Raw genomic sequence first — 18,944 nt, forward strand, 5'->3', positions numbered from 1 at the left:
CGGCTTGTAGCTGCAAAGACTTCCAAATCACCACCAGAAAAAACAGAATAATAATTGTATTGATATGTTGTAGTATTAATATTGTTGTATTACATTCACGTACTACAAATACACATAAAGTTTGTAAACATTATTACGATTCGTTCATGACATTGACTGTCCGCCACTGAATTCATTCCTTGTAGCATAGCTCGTCTTGGGAGGTACTGGTGGGGGAAGCCTGGGCATTTCTATTTCCCCTTCATCGACAGCACTGTGATGGATTAATATATTTTTGAAAGAAATATAGTTTTGTTCTTTAAATGTGCACAAATTTGATCAGAACAAATGTAACTTTTCGTTCTGCAAAGAATGTTTTAACGTTACATAGTCCAGGGTATATAGCCCGAAATATGGGAAGGAAACGGAGATGCTGATGGAAGAGGGGAGATATAATCATGATGGCGAAATGATTCCGAGGTCCAACGCTGAGTTACCCATCAATTCTGCTTCAATCGATTGAAGGAAAATCTCAACCAGATAACTTGTCCTAACCAGGATTTGAACCCGGGCCCGCTCATTTCACGGCCAGTCATGCTGACCGTTACTCCACAGCGCTGGACATCCTGGTGTAAGGAGATAAAGCTACTTGCTTATTAAACAAAGTTTGTCGCTTATTCACTTGTAAGTACAGCAGATTACGCAATACACGACAGATGGCAGCATAAGTACGCTTTGTTCTGTGCTGCATTTAAGGAAGACCTCTTGAACTCTGTATTACGCTAAAAACAGGACATTGTACCTACCTCGAACAAAGACATAATTTTTAAATGCTTTCCGAACTCTTCAGAATGTTTTTCATAATTTGCGTGAATGTCGATTGCAATGGGAGGCCTGGGCACACTTGAGAAGCGAAACACATGGTACGCCGATATCTTCAAACGATATGCAAACAAGGAGGATCTTCTAGTAAATTGCACAAGTAAAGAATATTTCACATTCACTCGCGCAAAACCGTATATTATCGATGAATACTGCTAAACTTATTACATCTATTAATCACACATCAGTGTCTCTTGAACTCGAGAATGTGCAACTTTTATGCAGAGCACGGAATCTGCGCTACAGTTTCATGAGACGTCTGGTCTCCCCAAGTTTAGGCTCACGGGCCGCCACTGCTCCTCTCTTGTTTAAGAGAGGCCGAAAATCCTCAGGGCCCTATTCCACAAAAGTAGGGTCTAATGCATTAGTACTTATTAGTAAAAGTTCTTGTACAGTATGGAGTTGTAATTTTCTGTTCCACAAAATAATGTATACATCAGGGGCCTGTTTCATAAACACAGCAATAATATTAAATACGGTAATATCATTACAGTCATGGAAATAATTTTATTAATTGATTAAATTGTTTCATAAACGTTTTACACAACTCATAAAATACGTACAGTAAACACTGGTTATATCACAGTCTAGTATATACAGTTACGAAGCTCAATACGTAGTAAATATGCATCCATAGATAGTTGCTAACCACTAGGATCGCTACTATCGCCTCATTACAGACAATGCGAAATAGTAACGGCACAGTCTATTGTTCCTAGTACCCTCACAACTCAAGCTTCGTGACTGTATATACTAGACTGTGGTTATATCGTTTGCAGCCATCATAAATAAATGAATTGAGGTTAAGGCTGACAAACATAATAAGTTATTGGTCTACAACTTTTTATATTATCCTCTCTGTTAACAATTACAAATACTGAATCAAATAGGTTTCGATATACTGTGTTTAATAGCAACAGAGTAAATCATAATATGTATAAATGTTTGGGAGATAAATTTAAGATAGGATTGTAAATCATTGCAACTCGAAATTATTCTTCATTTTTCTGTATACACTTTTTTAACACTAATATATCACTGATTAATTACCAATTTCGTTACTGTGTTAATATATATATATATATATATATGATTTACCTTGCTTGACATAGGTATATATTATATATATTAGCACAGTAAAGAAATTGGTAATTAATCAGTCGAAATTATTGTTTCTGCTATTTATTACAGTTGATCTATTAAAAAAAACAATTTGATAAATCTAAAATATTGTGAACAGACATTTTGTCATTCCTAATTATTTACGTCTCTGCTGGTGCAAATTTCGAAAGCTTAAAAAAACAGTGTATCAGTCACAGAGGCGTGTGCGTGTGTGTAAAACTTGCACCCTCGTTAAATAAAGAAGTACATATCAAAAAGTTAAGTAGTGAAAGCTACTGATTACAATGTAGTAGCAGCCTTAGGACAGTTAAACGAGAGGTTTAGTAATCCTTGCAAAGCGTCTTATCGCAATTTCAAGTTCCGTTAAAACTTTAATAAAAATACTTAAAAAAATATTGGTACGATAGTAAATAAAGAAACACACAAAAATTATCCTTTCACCAAAAATAAATAATTCAGTAATGCAATAACGACATAAGTTCTTATGCGGTGAATTCGTTCCTAGAAAATATTGAGGAGTTTGAAGGTGTTATAGAAGATTAATGTTATAATGAAAGGAATAAAAATACTCAAATTGTTTTAATTTTTTATTGCTGAATATGTTGTAAGTAGTGCTCTCAAGAAGTTGCCTGACTGTACAAAATTCAAATATATTCTAGTTGAAGATTTGATGTGGAATTGAAGGTATCGAAAGATCTCTTAAGTTACTTTTAGTTGATCAATAGGGGTGGTTTAAAGTAGCCGATATATTTTGTAACACATCTACTTGTTGATGTAGGCGAACCAAGATCTTAACAGTGTTAATATAGTGAAGAGTATGTACAATTTTATAGATTCAGGTTGTCCTATACATTGAAAAAAATTTCAATACAGAAAATTTTAATATTATTTTGTGATGTAGCTATCCCACGTTCTTTTAAAACTACTCTTAAAACAATTGGCCTAGGCATATATTTCTGAGCAATTACTATACTGTAATTTAAAAAATGATAACGTGAAAGGAGGAAAAAACGTTAAGTTCAATCATTCAAATGACAACATAATATAATGTAAAACGTAATTGTTTTATAACAGTTCTATACTGTAATTTAATTTAGGTTTACCATTTCCAGTTCTTCTTCTTTCCCAATTAGATAAAAAGAACAGTCCATTTTTGTCGTTTTATGCATAATAGATAGGCTACTGTAGTAGATTCACTGCCTGCTCGATCGCATTCTATAGCTGCGTAAACTGCCTGCTCAATCAAAGTTATTTTACCGCTAGGTGGCAGCCATAGGATGTGATCCAGCAGGCAGTGAGTAAATTTGATGGCTTTCAATTTCAACCTGGTCCATCTACATTGGCGCCTGTGACAGTTATTTGTAAGTATGGAGAGATGGTCATTCATTTTGTCTCTGATAATTTTTTAAATGAGGAAAAGAAGTGAAAAGATCTTGAAAAGACATCACTATTTGAGTCAGAATTACCCATTTAAAATGTTTCCACGGTTTTATCTTCGAAATCTAACCCTACATTGCATTTACTGTTTACCAATTATGAAATTATTAGTTAAAATACACTCAAGGAACTAACACTAATAATATTACTAACATTTATTACCTTTTGCTGCTTTATGAAACACTGTACTAACATTATTATTTATTTTAGTAATATTATGAGCGTTTACAGTAATAAATAATACTATTAACTAATAATTTTATGAAACAGAATAGTAATAATATTACTTAATTTTATTGGCATTTTACTAATAGTATTAATATATTAGTTTTATGAAACATGTGTGAGCTGGGATAGAGATAACACCCTCATTCGTAACAGCGCACGAAGTTTTAAGAATCGCGGGGAAGCGGCAGAAGATATTGCATTTGACCTTCAGATGCATTTTCTGGTGACGCGGAGTATACCATTACCCAACCAATGAGGCGTATTTACTATTTAGTAACTGATGCTTAACTGATAAATATTTACTTCGATTCGTTGGATGTTCTAATCTGTCTGATGTTAATGAAAAGTCCTATACTTCAAGTGCACTTAACCTAAAACGTTCACTCAAATACAGAGTTAAAATGGAACTTTATTCTTCCTTTGTATACACGGATATTCTCATTATCATTATAATCATTTTTACTACTATTATACTACAAATTTCAGTCAACTAGTTCCTAGAATTACACAAAAAGTTTATTTGAAGTTATTAGTAATCCTTCTCTTGTAGAGAAATCTGTACAAATTACAATACTGACTAATACTAATACTTACGTGAAACAGAACAATGAAAGATCACTTATACTGTTATCAGTATAGAGTAATAACGTACAAATATACAAGAATTCTTTGTGGAACACAATTGTGCTAATAACCATTAGTTACAGTTCAATACACTTGTAATGTACAGGGTGAACCAACCAGGGCTAGACTCCTAACCGTACTCACGGCGGCTGATTCATACGTAGCGACGCTACCATATGCGGAGGATTCGTTCCGCGCTTTTGCGGTTAGTATTGCATAATGATGTACTTACCGAATTCACAATTCATGTTTGAAATAACGTCCTTGTGATATCTGGCAGGCTGCACATCTCCTGGAGACATGTCCAGCAACTCGCCGCAGTTCGTTCTTCTAAATGGCTCGAATGTATGTCGTGTAACGGTTGTTCGTGAAAACGGTGTGGATTTTCACTGTTCTAGTAACAATTGTTTTGAGTGTTCACGTAACCACTGAGGTGGAACCATGCTTCGTCACTATAAAAAATTAAGATTGGGTCAAGTAGTCCATCATACACTGACTGTTGGAACCACATGCAAAACCTAAGTCTGCTCTGATATTCGGGTTCCGTTAACCTCTGAACTACACGAATTTTGTAAGGTTTTAATTTTAATTGTTTCGTACTTCTTATCACTGAAGATTGTGATACCCCTACCTATTAAGCTACATGGCGGGATGATGTCGTAGGACGTCTCTCTAGTCGGTGGGCAATTTCATCTAACATCTCCTCAGTGAAAACACGCTTCACTCATGTTCGTTTAGTATCTAATAGTGATCTAGTTCTAAGAATTTTTTTTCACTAAATTGTAAACCATTGCTTTAGAAGGCTCTGGCGAATCAGGAGGGAATGACTGACGGAAGTTTGTTACAACTGTTCTGTAAGATTCGTATTCCACAAAGTTGTCGTAAATAAACACTCGTTGTTCAAGGCTATATTTCATAACGGACACTGCACTCCAAATGGACGGTATACAGCTGCACCCTCACTGTCTGAACGTGTTTACGTAACTAAAAACGAAGCGAATGCGAGCAAGAGGTCTGATCACAGCGATAACGAGCAGTTACTACGCATACGACTTTGCACTGACGACGGTCTAGCCCTGGCTGATTCACTTTGTATTAGACCATATTTTTGTGAAGTAGGACCCTGGACGCAGATACGGAATTTACCTTTCCTTTACCATTTGTAGAGCCACCGGCTAGCTCGGTCGGCTAAAGAGCATGCTATCGATCCGGGGTTGCGCTCGGCCGTGGATTCGATCCCCGCTTGGTTGGGTTTTTTTTTCGAGACTTTCCCCAACCATGACGCAAATGTCAAGTGATCTTTGACGAATCCTTGACCTCATCTCGCCAAGTACTACCTCGCTATCACCAATCCCATCGACGATAGATAACCAAGTAGTTGATATAGCGTCGTTAAATAATCAAGTAAAAAATGTAGAGTTTAAAAAATGTCCTTACATCACAGGATATGACACGAGTTCGGCAAAGGTTTTGCTGGCGGAGAGCTTCCAGATACATCCGGCCTACATTTCTGACACCCTGGCGAACGACATCGCTGTGATTCGCGTGAAGAAGGACATCATCTTCTCTTACGAGATAGGACCCGCATGCCTGCCGTTTCGCTTCCCCAACACAAACGTTGGGGATGTTGTTACAATGTTAGGTGAGTGCTTGGATGCTTCGAGTCTTAACGGAGGAAGATATTTCCTCACGAAATTTCGACCAGTGTGTGGGACCGATGCCCACCCAGCATTGTGATGCATCTAGGGCGCTACCACAGTCTAGTATATACAGTCACGAAGCTCAATACTTACTAAATATGCAAACATAGATAGTTGCTCACCACCAGGATCGCTACTATCGCCTCATCACAGACTCTTTCCCTAGCAGACGATAAAATGTATTGTATTTTCGATATCGTGTTCTTCTGACAAAATTAACACCTTCATTCCACTATTGAAATACGAAATACATAAGGTTTATATATTATTTTCATTAAATGTATATTATATTCTATAAAGTCACTTTCCTGGATCTTTCGGAAGAAGGATAACTCTAACCTATTTTTCTTACAATTTATAGTACTACAAGCAACGAGTTAGAAATCTCTCTCTTTCTAACTCGTTGACTACAAACGTCTCCTTGTCCCATATTATTATTCAAATTATTGTATTTGAGCCATTTATAGTTATTATAACCGATAACGAACATTTCACAGTTTACATAGCTTTTCACAAAAATGCGAAATACGGCACAATCAATGCCTTTTCGAGCCGTAAAGTTTGTTCGGGGTTTCTATTTCAGTGTATGGAGCTCAGTGAAATATTATATCATAACTTTATCGCGTATCATTGCAAAGCTTTATTTAGTATAATGTGTCCATAAGTTCCGTTTACTTCTTGTTGCATATGTTGCAGAAATAATTACAAAACTGTGTTATTTTAATGTGAAGAGAATTTTACATGTTAACATAATCTGATCGCGTCAACATTTTAAGTTTAGAATGGAAGCTATTTTAAGGTTTAATAAAAAAGAATTTATATTGTGGTTTCAGTTTAGCACATCTACCTTCCTTAATTTTAGACAGAACATTTACCATACCACTCCTATGAAATTAACGTACAATTGTGTTACTTCGTCTCTTAAGTAGTAGATAAATACAATAATTCAGTACTCAATTGTAGTATTAAAATAGAGACAAATTGAATGACTGGGTTATCATACATGACATTATGCTTAATTCTAATGTATAATTGTGCGAATTTAGGAATATAAGTTAAATATAGTAAACATAACCTATAATTTTCATATGAATGGCAAGGCATTGGAGATCACTAAATTTAGACAGAAAGGGGCAACTGATACAGTAAACATAACCTATAATTTCAACATATCTAAATATCCGTGCGGTGTAACTGAAAATTATTGAATCGTGCATAAATGAATGTACAAGAATTTCGCAATATTTAATCGAAATAAAGGCAGGTATTACACATACGAACAACACAATTGTCACACCATAAGTAATGTTACACCTTAACTCCCAAGTGAATTATGTCTGAAGTATCTCATAAGGATTGTTTTAAATTTTATTAATAGAATTACACTAAATTTTAGAGAAACACATGTTACTGTGTATGCAATTAATTTATATGGTTGAAACGTCGCCCTTCGTGATCGGGTTAAACGAGTACCATGGTCTGCCTTACGGACTGTATTAGATCACGATGGCTGTGGCACAGTCTATTGTTCCTAATACTCACAGCGCTCCAAGCGGCTAGCAACTATCGCGAGAATTGCAAAAAATCATCCCAAGCTTCGTGACTGTATATAGTAGACTGTGGAGCTACAGTAAGTAGCAAAATCCCGTGTCGCAAGTCAGCTACATACAGTGCCTTTCGCTGTCGAATCGCCCGTTGCTCGGCGTTGGAGATGTGGCTTATAACACAAGATGTCGGAAATGTTGTCCTCCTTCATCCACACATTTCCGGCATCTTTTTAGGAAATGTGCATTTACACGTATTAATTTATCTTCCGAAATAGAGTCAATTTCACGCCTGATACTTGCTTTCAAATCTTCTAATGTGTGGGGGTTCGCTGCATACACTTTGTTTTTCAAGTGCTCCATAGATAAAAGTCGCAAACAGTTACATCGGGGGATCGTGGCGGCCATAACTAGACTTCGTTGAATTGCCACATGCAGCATGCAATCAGGTTGCCGATATACAGTAGTATAGAGGAGGTGAGCGACCGCCCGGTCTCGTAGTATAAGCAGTTCATGTTAAGAGATGTGACCGGTCCAAATAGATAGAGCAGCTACAGCTAATATATACCTATGTAAGCACTTGTTTTTGCATTACTGTGATTGGAATAGTCAAAGCTTAACTTTGTTCAGTCCAGACAAGAATTCAATCAAACATACTACAATGAGAATTCCAAATAATTGTCCCTGGAATACCCTTACCCCCGCAGCCAGTCTTGACCCGTTGGGGAACGTGGTTGGATGCTGTTAATTATTATGCAGAACATTACGGCAATATAATAGAGGTAATTGATGCATTGGATATCACAGACAGTCCCGCTGTTGCAGCTGTAAAATCATTGCCTTCTGAACAACTATTGGAAGATATTCTGTTCATTGATTCTAATTTTAGAATCGTGTCCAAAAGCATCATCCTGGTAGAATCGTCTAAACTACAACTCTCAGAAGCCCTCAATATAGTGGATAAAGTATCTCAAACCGTTATCCAAAATAACAATTCACTAATTTCAGAAAAAGTGAAATGTAAGTTGAGAAACATTATTGCTAAAAATTCTGCCTATTCACAACTTCGTATTATAAATGATGTACTATCAGGTGACGACAAGACATCTGAAGTTGGTGTACTAAAAAGTAATGACTTGCCGTTCTTCAAATATGCACGTATTACATCGTGTGATGTTGAACGTACATTTTCCAAATATAAAAACTGTTTAAGTGACCATCGGAGGAGGTTACTTTGCAGTCGCTCAAAATGTACATAACTCTTCAGTGCAATCCACATATTCAAGAATGATGTGAGTATCTTACATTAAATTTTAAGAGTTAATATATCTCACTATAAAATAATTGTGTATTTACATGTTTAGACATTTCCTACTTAAATGATCATTCATTATATTTCTTGACTGCAGGATACAGGTTTTATTGTAACTGCAGTATACCGGTACTGCTCAGTGTTTACATCAGAGGCATACTCCATCCTTTGCACGTCCCCTTGTCATACAGTCTATACCGCGTGCGTAGTAAACCTTGCGATTCTCGTGGCAATTCCACGAAGTCTACTGATGACCCTAGCTTCAAAAATTTCCTGAATTAAATTTTACATCTCGTCAGCTGTATGCGCCGTGGCAGAGTCTTGTTGGAAATACCCTGATGGCATTCAATATCAGTTAACTGTATGGTGTGAGTATGTCATTCCTGCAGCTCTGTCCTTTAATGGTAGTTTCAAAAAAACATAGGCCCTATAACCCTATATGCATTTACTGCGCACCATCATGTAAGGGAGTTTCGTGTGTAAAATTGGGTTTATCTGTGCTCCAGTACCTGCCAACAATTCATGAACAAGAGTGAGCCTGTTTCAATTTTAAGAGTTTGGTAGCTCGCCATGCTGAGGTCATCGAAATTCCAGCTTCCTGTGCACGCCGTCGGAGGGATTGCTGTGGAGTGTGTACTGATCTTGCTCCCACTTCGTCTAGCTTCTCCTCACTAAGCACACATTTATTTGCCCTTCTCTTCTTATCAAGAATAGACTCTGTTTCTCTAAATTTAGTGACAAGTTTTCGCGCAGTCTCTCTATGTGGGGCAAGCACATCTGGATATTCAGTTAAAAATCGCCTTACAACTTCCCCTGCAAGAATTTGTTAACACATACGAATCATACACAAAAATTCTTTGTTGTAATGTGTAACTATGTCGAGGCATTATGTAAACTATAGCACAGCACTAATACAGAAATCACATTTAATATCAAACACAATAACACTTGTAGCACTAATACAGAAATAACATTTCATATGAAGCACTTCAAGCACGACCAAGCTGAAACAAAACCGCTGTGAGACTGACTGAATGACTCCCGCGCTTCTACGAAGGAGTGAGGAGTCAAGTCGGCAGCAGTGCCGGGAGCTCAGTTATCAACAGTTGCTATCGCCGGTCGCCGTGCAACGGACGACTCGATAGCGAAAGGCACTGTACATCGACTTTGGGTACAAGACGTTACCCCCATATTGATGGGATGATCGTTCATTTCAGCTGCGGCGTGGCGTGAGACCATCTCTCGGCTGGTCGGCCTTTGTCCTCCATGAGCTGTAGGATTTACAAAGGAAAAAATACAGACATTCAATAAGTGCACCTCTGTGTTGTGGTAGTCATGGCGAATAGTACGAATGCCAGCTCGCACTCTTTCAGTATTCATAGGATTCTCTAAGATTTACATTGCAAGATCTACACAAAATACTGTGCACAGTGCATGCGTACTTACGTTTCATTTCTCAGGCTGGGGAACAACTGAGCAGGCAGGTCCCAAGTCAGACGTTCTTCTGCAGACGAAGCTCTATATAATACCCTTAAAGAACTGCACCGACACTTTCGGTTCCAAGGTCACCAGCAATCAAATATGCACATTCAAGTCTGGAACAGACGCCTGCCAGGTATATGTCTCCACGTATATGTATTATATCTCACGCAGATTATCTAAACCGTTTTTTACGGAGATCGTAAGGATCTTCATGAAGTGCCCTGGACCTTCATGAAGTGACGGTCGGCTTTCATGAAGTACGTAGGATCTTCCTGAAAAACGTGTTTCATTAAAAGCCTGCGACCTATAGTCTACATAACACTATGTATGTATGTATGTATGTATGTATGTATGTATGTATGTATGTATGTATGTATGTATGTATGTATGTATGTATGTATGTATGTATGTATGTATGTATGTATGTATGTATGTATGGGCTATTCCATCTCAAATCGAACGAAATATAGAGAAAATTGACCTTGCAATTTTTAAGTACAATGAAACTTTTTCTGTCCTTTGACAACTGTGATACAATGCTTCGTGCAAAGTTTGAGGCATCAGAACTTCATAGTGTTTAAATTTATCGTATTTTCATAAAATTAGCAACTTTAAACTGTTGTGGCTCCGAAACCCTTTCACCCAATGATAAAAATCATGGTTTATTTTGATGCTGAGAAATTAAAGTTTTTATTGACATGTAAACAGTTTTTCTTACTTTTTATGGAAATTTAGATTTTTCTTCATTAAGACGCCTTTGCCCACGAAAAAATATTTTTAAAATATAGGCTATGGCTAGATTCCGCATTGAAAGTACAAATAAACACATATTTTTTACTGGTGCACCGTTGATAAGAAAGTATTGAAAATATCAAATAAAGAAAATAAATAGTACGCGCGTGAACTAACCAGCTGACTGTAAGGCGGGAGCTACCAAGGCCAGGAGACATAAACACATGATGTATCGTCTTGCAGGGCATAGCTGTGCTAGCTTTATCACAAGTTTTAATAAACACAGGTGTAAAATGACGTCCAACGCTCGCTTATCTTCAGCTCTTGGCCAGAGCTTGCGGTACTGCGCCGTTCAAGTCCAGGCGTGTGAAAATAATCTATTTAATACCCTCGAAACTTATTGCCGAGCTACTAAGCAAACAATGCCGAATCCCTCTTAATAATGCAAGGTTTTTTCTCAATATTTTTTTACATTTTTACAAATGGGCAAAAAGCCTAAAAGTAAGTAAAATCAAATTATCTGTCTCTCTGTATACAATAAAAATAAGTATTACATCTTATCATCACCTACCAAATGTCAGCTTCAAAATGAGCTCCCGTTCAATGTTCTGCAGTAAATGGTTCCAGGGTTCTGAGCGCTGAAAGAGGCTTGTTTTTCTAAAATACGCTAAATTTGTCGCTCAATAGTACGAAAACCGTTTGACTTTCGATAGTACATTTTTGAAAATGCACTGTCCTCAGCACCTTGCATAAATAGGGAAAAAATTAGAGTATTAAAAAAATGCGTGGTTTTTTACTGATCGATTTCATATGGAGTAGCCCGTATGTATGTATGCATGGATGTATGTGATGGATGGATGGATGTATGTATGTATGTATGGATGTGTCATTGTTGCTTTGTCGTAAATAATAATCTTGCAAACATTGTACTGTTTGGTTGTTGCCAGGCTGATTCTGGCGGTCCTGTTCTTTGGTCTGGTCCAGGCAACCGTCTTCATTTGTTAGCAGTGATCAGCTACGGCAAAGGCTGCGCCCTCGGTTACCCCGGTGTTAACACTCGCGTGTATGCATACATTGACTGGATTCTTGACATCACTCCTGGTACGTAGAGCTATAGCATTATCCTCGACAGTCTCCAAGACCTTTTTCTGTATTTAAGTGTAATACTTTACTTTAATGTATCGACATCACCTTCGTCGTTATCACCACTAGGCTACCACTATCAGCATGATGATGTCGGTACAACTGTTATCATCTGTCTAAATATAACTTTTTTCTCGATTATTATTAATATTTAGTGACAGTTAACATTTTCATAATGGAAATGAAATGGACTTTTTAAACTTTGCACTATGGTGATTTATGTTTAATAAACGTACAATTTCGTATATTACATTCAATTTTCTAGCGACAGTAAGGCCCATTCAAATTGAAAATTAAACATAACCGTAACATAAACACAGAAGTTTGCGCCTAGGCTAACAAATGGGATCATTCACAATGATTCACATAAGCAGTGACATAAACATTACCGTAAGACGTTAACATGGCGGCCGACTTGGGAAATGTAAATGTAGCTCCCGCATTTTGTAGTAATTTCAATATTCCAAACAACGAATCGCGTACAAGGTGTTGCAGTCTGGAAAGGAAAGTGGATAAACTTCAAGGAGAGTTGTTATCTGTGTTGGAAATAATTATTCTACAGCACCAAGGAGAGATTCCAATTTGTAGGCCTAATTGCAGTACCGCGAAAGAAGAAAGTTCCTTGGAAACGCTTGGATGGACAATAGCAACAGGTAAAAAGGGGACTAAAGCAAATAATTCTAGAGAATTTCACCATACCGATCGACAACCGTTTCCAGTAATAGTAAATCGCTACGAAGTGCTCCAGAGTCAACAGGAGAAGGAAAGTGTGGTTCAAAGGAAGAACGAAAATGGCGGAAAATGTAAACAAAGAAGTCTACCGAGTACAAAGAAACGTACTGTTACAGTTATTGGTGACAGTCATGCGAGAGGTTGTGCAGAGAACATAAAAATCTTAGTAAAGTGCCGATTAATGTTACTGGTTACGTGAAACCCAACGCTAGCACTAAAGATATAGTAGAAAGTGCCAAATCTGACATCACGAAATTAACAAAAAATTACTTTGTGGTAGTGTGGGGAGGTACAAATGACATCAGCAAAAACAATGCAGCCCATGCTATTAGGAACCTGACGTCGCTTGCAAATAAATGCAGTCATACAAATGTCCTGCTCATAAGTGCTCCACACAGACATGATCTCATAGCTTCATCTTGTGTAAATAAGGAAGTAAAGTCATTTAATTGTAGACTGAAAAAAAGGATGGGAATCTTCAAAAATGTTAGGATAATCGACGTAAACCTGGATAGAAATAAATTCACTAGACATGGACTTCATCTTAACAACAGTGGGAAGCAACAAATGGGAGAACACATTATGAATGAAATATTGAATGTAATTGGGAGTGCAACGAGGGACCCCATCGTGATGGATTGGACCAGACCGGATACAGAAGACTCGACAAAAGAAGCCGATGTCATCGAGGGAACAGCTGACAGAGGAGACTCGGCAGAAGAAGGCGAGGCCAACAAGCGAACAGCGGACAGGGGAGTCTCGACAGAAGAAGACGACGCCAACAAGGGAACTACTGACAGGGGAGACTCGGCAGAAGAAGACGACGTCATCGAAGGCACAGCTGACAGGGGAGACTCGGCAGAAGAAGGCGACGCCAACAAGCGAACAGCGGCGGACAGGGGAGACTCGACAGAAGAAGACGACGCCAACAAGGTAACTACTGACAGGGGAGACTCGGCAGAAGAAGACGACGTCATCAAGAAAAATGCTGACAGGGGAGAACTACCCGAGGAACTGGATGCTGACGAGGGAACTGCGGATAGGGGAGAACTGTCCAAGGAATCTGAAGCTGACAAGGGAACTGCTGATCTTCGTAAATCTCAGAGGAAAAGGATACCTCCTAAAAAGCTAAGTGATGATTTTTTATAAACAGATCAATCAATAGGATAGATAATATTGGTAAATTAATTACACTTGATATGGTAAAGACTTCTGGTAATACTAATAATATATTCAACTCTACTGGTATGTCAATAATGCATCAAAACTTTCAATGCCTTAAAAATAAGTTAAATGAATTAGAAGTACTATTCAGTCATGAATTACGAGATATAGATATTTTGTGTTGTACAGAACACTGGCTAAATGAAAAAGAAGTAACTTTATTCCATATTAAAAATTATAAACTTGCAAGTTCCTTTAGTCGCACAAAGTATAAAAATCGAGACTCAGCAATATTTGTAAAAGCCACCAGTAATATATCTCATATTGAGAAAAGACAAACATACTACCTTAACCAAGAAAAGGATTTTGAACACGTAGTAACAGAAATAAAATACTCAAATTATTGTTTCACAGTAGCCTGCATTTATAGATCACCAAGTGGATCTTTGAAAACATTTCTTGAGAATCTTGAAATCCTATTGCACTCGTTAAAAAACAACAATAAACCATTAATTTTATGTGGCGATTTCAATATAGATTTTTCAGAAAACAATAGTGCAGCTTCTGATTTCAGATCACTGATTCATTCATTTAACTTAATAGAGACTATAGATTCCCCCACATGTATAACTCTTACATCACAGACATGCCTGGATCAAATAGTTATTGATAATGATTTCTACCCATTCTCAGCAGAAAATATAAAAATGGGAATTTCAGACCATAATGCTACATTTTTACATATAAAATTAGAAGCAAATGCTGAACCTAAAGCTAGTAATAAGTCCGTCAGCTATAAAAGATCATTTAATGAGTCAAATATAGAATACTTTAAATCTATGTTCCTAAAAGAAGACTGATCTGATGTGTTTAACAAAACAGATGTAAATGAAAAATCAGTGGAATTCATTAACACTGTAACACATTATTTCAATATCGCATTTCCAATTAAAAAATTATTCTTTCAAACAAAATTAATAAATAAAAAAATTGGATAACGAAAGGAATCATAATTTCTTGTAAAAGGAAAAGACAATTGCACAATATATGTCAATATACAAATGATTTAAATCTCAAACTATATTATAAAACATATTGTAACATCCTAAAAAAAAGTAATCCATAAGGAAAAATTAAATTACAATCAGGACTTCATTTTGAGAGCAGAAAATAAAAGTAAAGCAATTTGGGATGTGGTAAAAAGGGAAACCGGGAAAAAATCAGACACAGCAAAAGTCAGTATTGAATTATTAAACAATGGTAGCTTAATTAAGAGTCCACATAAATTAGCTGAAGTGTTTAATAACTACTTTGCAAATGTTACGCAAACTTTAGAACCTGCACCAACAAGGAATCCACAGCCAACCTTTCAACATACAGGGAATAAAAATACAATTTTTTTAAAACCAGTAACCACAGAAGAAATTCACAAAATAATGGGAAACCTAAAATGTAGCCTGGCATCTGGAATTGACGAAATCCCGGATGCAGTAATAAAAGCTTGTAATCATCTTCTAGCTCTGCCAATGGCAGGCATCTGTAATTTATCCTTAGTCACTGGTAAATTTCCAGAGATCTTTAAAGTAGCAAAAGTTTGCCCAATTTTTAAGAAGGGAGTTAAACAAATTATTGAGAACTATAGGCCTATATCCCTATTATCTGGGTTCTCGAAAATCCTTGAAAAGGTTATGTACAACAGATTAGACTCATTCCTAGAATATAATAATATACTGTCAAATTCTCAGTTTGGTTTTAGAAAAGGTAAAGGAATCAATAATGCTGTAATATCGTTTATCGAATCAATCCTCAATGCTAAAAACAATAAAGAACAAACCGTTGGACTTTTCCTGGACCTTAGCAAAGCATTTTACATGGTTAATAATGAAATTCTAATCTGGAAACTACAACAATTTGGCATAAGGGGATTAGTAGGGAACTGGTTCATCTCGTACTTAAGCAATAGGGAACAGGTTGTACAAATTGGCTCAGTAAAATCAAAATCCGTTCCTATGCCCCATGGTGTCCCTCAAGGCTCAATTCTTTGTCCAATATTATTTCTCCTATACATAAATGATCTCCCTTTAAATATAACTGAAGGGAAAACTGTCTTATTTGCAGATGACACAAACATAATACTGAGTGATAATAAGGAAGAGAACTTGTAAATGAAAATTAATGCAACATCAACAAAACTAGACAAGTGGCTAGCAAATAATAAGCTTAAATTAAATGTAAATAAAACTGTCTATGTATCTTTCAATCAATATCCAACTGACCAGATTCACATAGTTCTTAGTAATACCATAATTAAGGAAGTAGAATGCTCTAAATTTTTAGGTATATGCATAGATTCCAGTCTAACATGGGAAAAGCATATACAACATCTATAACATAACATAAGCGACTCAGCTTCTCAGTTGAGAAGCTGAGTCGCTTATGTTATGCTTTTCGAGTCCTTGCGAAGATATCATCCATGGAACTTTTAATATCAGTCTATTTTGGATATGTTCATTCAATACTATCATATGGCATTATTACTTGGGGATCTTCTCCAAAAGTGACACAAGTCCTCAAATTGCAGAAAAGAATACTCAAAATCATAAAAAAAGTTCCTATTCGGACTGAAAGTATAAACATTTTCAGAGAACTAAAAATCTTACCTGTACCCTGCATATATATTTTAGAAACAGTGTGCTTTATTCATCAAAACATAGATTCCTTTAAAACAAATTCAACCTATCATGAGTATAACACCAGAACATCCCAAAACATACATCTGAATTACCAAGGGCTTACCAGAAGTCTTAACAGCATATCACATAGAGGCAGCAATTTATATAATAAACTTCCACAGAAAATCAAAGAACTTAACATAAGAAAATTAAAAAAGAGGTGAAGAACATTTTATTAACACATATGCCATTTTGCACAAATGAATATCTAAATTTAAAATTTTAGTATTTAACGTTTCTTGATACTGCCCTTGACCATTTATGTTTCAGGTAACTCAGAGTTGAAGAAAAGACAGGGAAAAGCAAAAAGAGAAGATACTAGATAGAACAGTGGAGACTGAAGATCAAGCTTGTCATATATTTTTTTTTCTTTTTTTTTTGCATGTCACGTAATATTAAACTGTTAAATTTATTTAGAATTAAGTCTATTTTTGTATTATATTGTATGTTATGTCATTTTTCTTGTGTACTGACGACGCCATGAATGCTTGTAATTCTATCGGCTAATAAAGATCTAATCTAATCTAATCTAATCTAATCTAATCTAATCTAATCTAATCTAATCTAATCTAATCTAATCTAATCTAATCATGAAAGTTTGCAAACTCCAAACTTTCATGCTTATATTTACGTGATTTGCAGAACAAAATCGTGAAGCGCTGAAGTATACGACAGAATATGAGAAAATGGCGTCGTTGTTATGTTTCCATGGTTACCAAGTATGTTTGCGGTTATGTTTATGTTCCCATCGTGAATGATGGTATGACGTCTTGATTTTAATGCAACGTTTATATTCTTAAGTTAACTCTTACGTTATGTTTAATTTTCATTGTGAATGAGCCTTAAAGTAACAACAATTTTGTTTCTTTTCAGATGCCGAATATTGCGTCCAATAACGATATGTAACTCAGACCCTGTGTATACAAATAAATCGTTATTTGTGAAGTATCTCTTAGTAATTTAAAAATCAATGGAGTATTATTGTTGATACATTTCCTAAAAATATAGGGGCATATCCAACAAACGCTTTATCCTCTTGCCCTCTCTCTCTCCATACACACATTGAAAATACGATATCTGCAGTATTTATAAATGTACAGGGTTAGTTAAAGGTCTGGCATCACCCCAATATGCTCAATGTTAGATTAATACAGATGTTGCTATTTATTATTAGATTAATGAGTTCGCCTATGCCACATACAGTACAATCCTACTCCTCCGCCATTTTGAAAGCCACTATCTTAGATGTAACTTGGAAATTTTAAATAGAAAGGCAGTCATGTGACCATTCAAAATTATACAAAACTTCTTTAGTAAACGAATGGCGGATTCACTTTTTAGATGTCTTAATCCCTGTCAGAAACGTCTCACGACAGCTCACACTATAGATTATTGTTATTATTACAGAACTTGGCGATTAAAATATATCTTTCACATAAGAAGCCAACACTTTTTATGTAATGTTGAGTGTGTTTTGCCAGTAATAACAACTAATAACACAAAAAAAATTCTTCTATGTTTATTCTCATGGCAACATCCTTATTGAATTAAAATTGTTTGTTGAAACAGAATAATCATACTGAAGTGTGTTAAATCTAATATCCAGTGTTGAGCGAAATAGAGAGAATTTTGATTTTATAGTTATGGTTGATTTTGAAGACAGGCAAAAATCTCACCATTGAGGGGCGGCTAATTTATTTAATGATATACATTCGGATCGCAGTACACTTTCACCTACAGCAATAACGAAGATCGTGAGGAAATTTACTGAAATGGAAGCGTAACGTATTTACCAAAATCAGGTCGTCCGGAAAGTGTAACTGATGAGAATACTTCACTGGATGTTCTCCGTGTGCAAGAAACTCAAAATTTCTCCTACTAAATTGGCGTTAGAATCAAACATCAGTAAGAGCTCCGTGATGAAAATTTTTAAAAGAACTAACCTTCATCCTTATAAAGTACGACTCTTGCAGGAACTTCGAGAGAATTATCCTGACAGAAAAATAGAGTTTTGTGAATTCGTGATGCAGCGTATCAACAACAATCCAAATTTTCTCAGATAAATTGTGTTCTCCGTTGAAACTACGTTCTGGCTGAATGAATTTATCAACAAACGCAACTACCGTTACTA

At 36.1% G+C, this 18,944-nt stretch overlaps 1 protein-coding gene across 1 annotated transcript in view; it reads left to right on the forward strand.

Moving 5' to 3' along the window:
- The window catches only part of LOC138691110 (venom serine protease 34-like), a 35,265-nt gene extending 17,556 nt beyond the window's left edge, over positions 1 to 17,709 (forward strand). The window contains exons 3-6 of the mRNA XM_069812829.1: positions 5,717 to 5,914; positions 10,289 to 10,443; positions 11,990 to 12,143; positions 17,687 to 17,709. Coding sequence (XP_069668930.1) covers positions 5,717 to 5,914; positions 10,289 to 10,443; positions 11,990 to 12,143; positions 17,687 to 17,709 — 530 coding nt within the window. The remainder of the gene's footprint in view (positions 1 to 5,716; positions 5,915 to 10,288; positions 10,444 to 11,989; positions 12,144 to 17,686) is intronic.
- The last annotated feature ends 1,235 nt before the right edge of the window (positions 17,710 to 18,944 follow it).

This window comes from Periplaneta americana, chromosome 16 (assembly GCF_040183065.1).
Source record: "Periplaneta americana isolate PAMFEO1 chromosome 16, P.americana_PAMFEO1_priV1, whole genome shotgun sequence".
NCBI lineage: Eukaryota > Metazoa > Arthropoda > Insecta > Blattodea > Blattidae > Periplaneta > Periplaneta americana.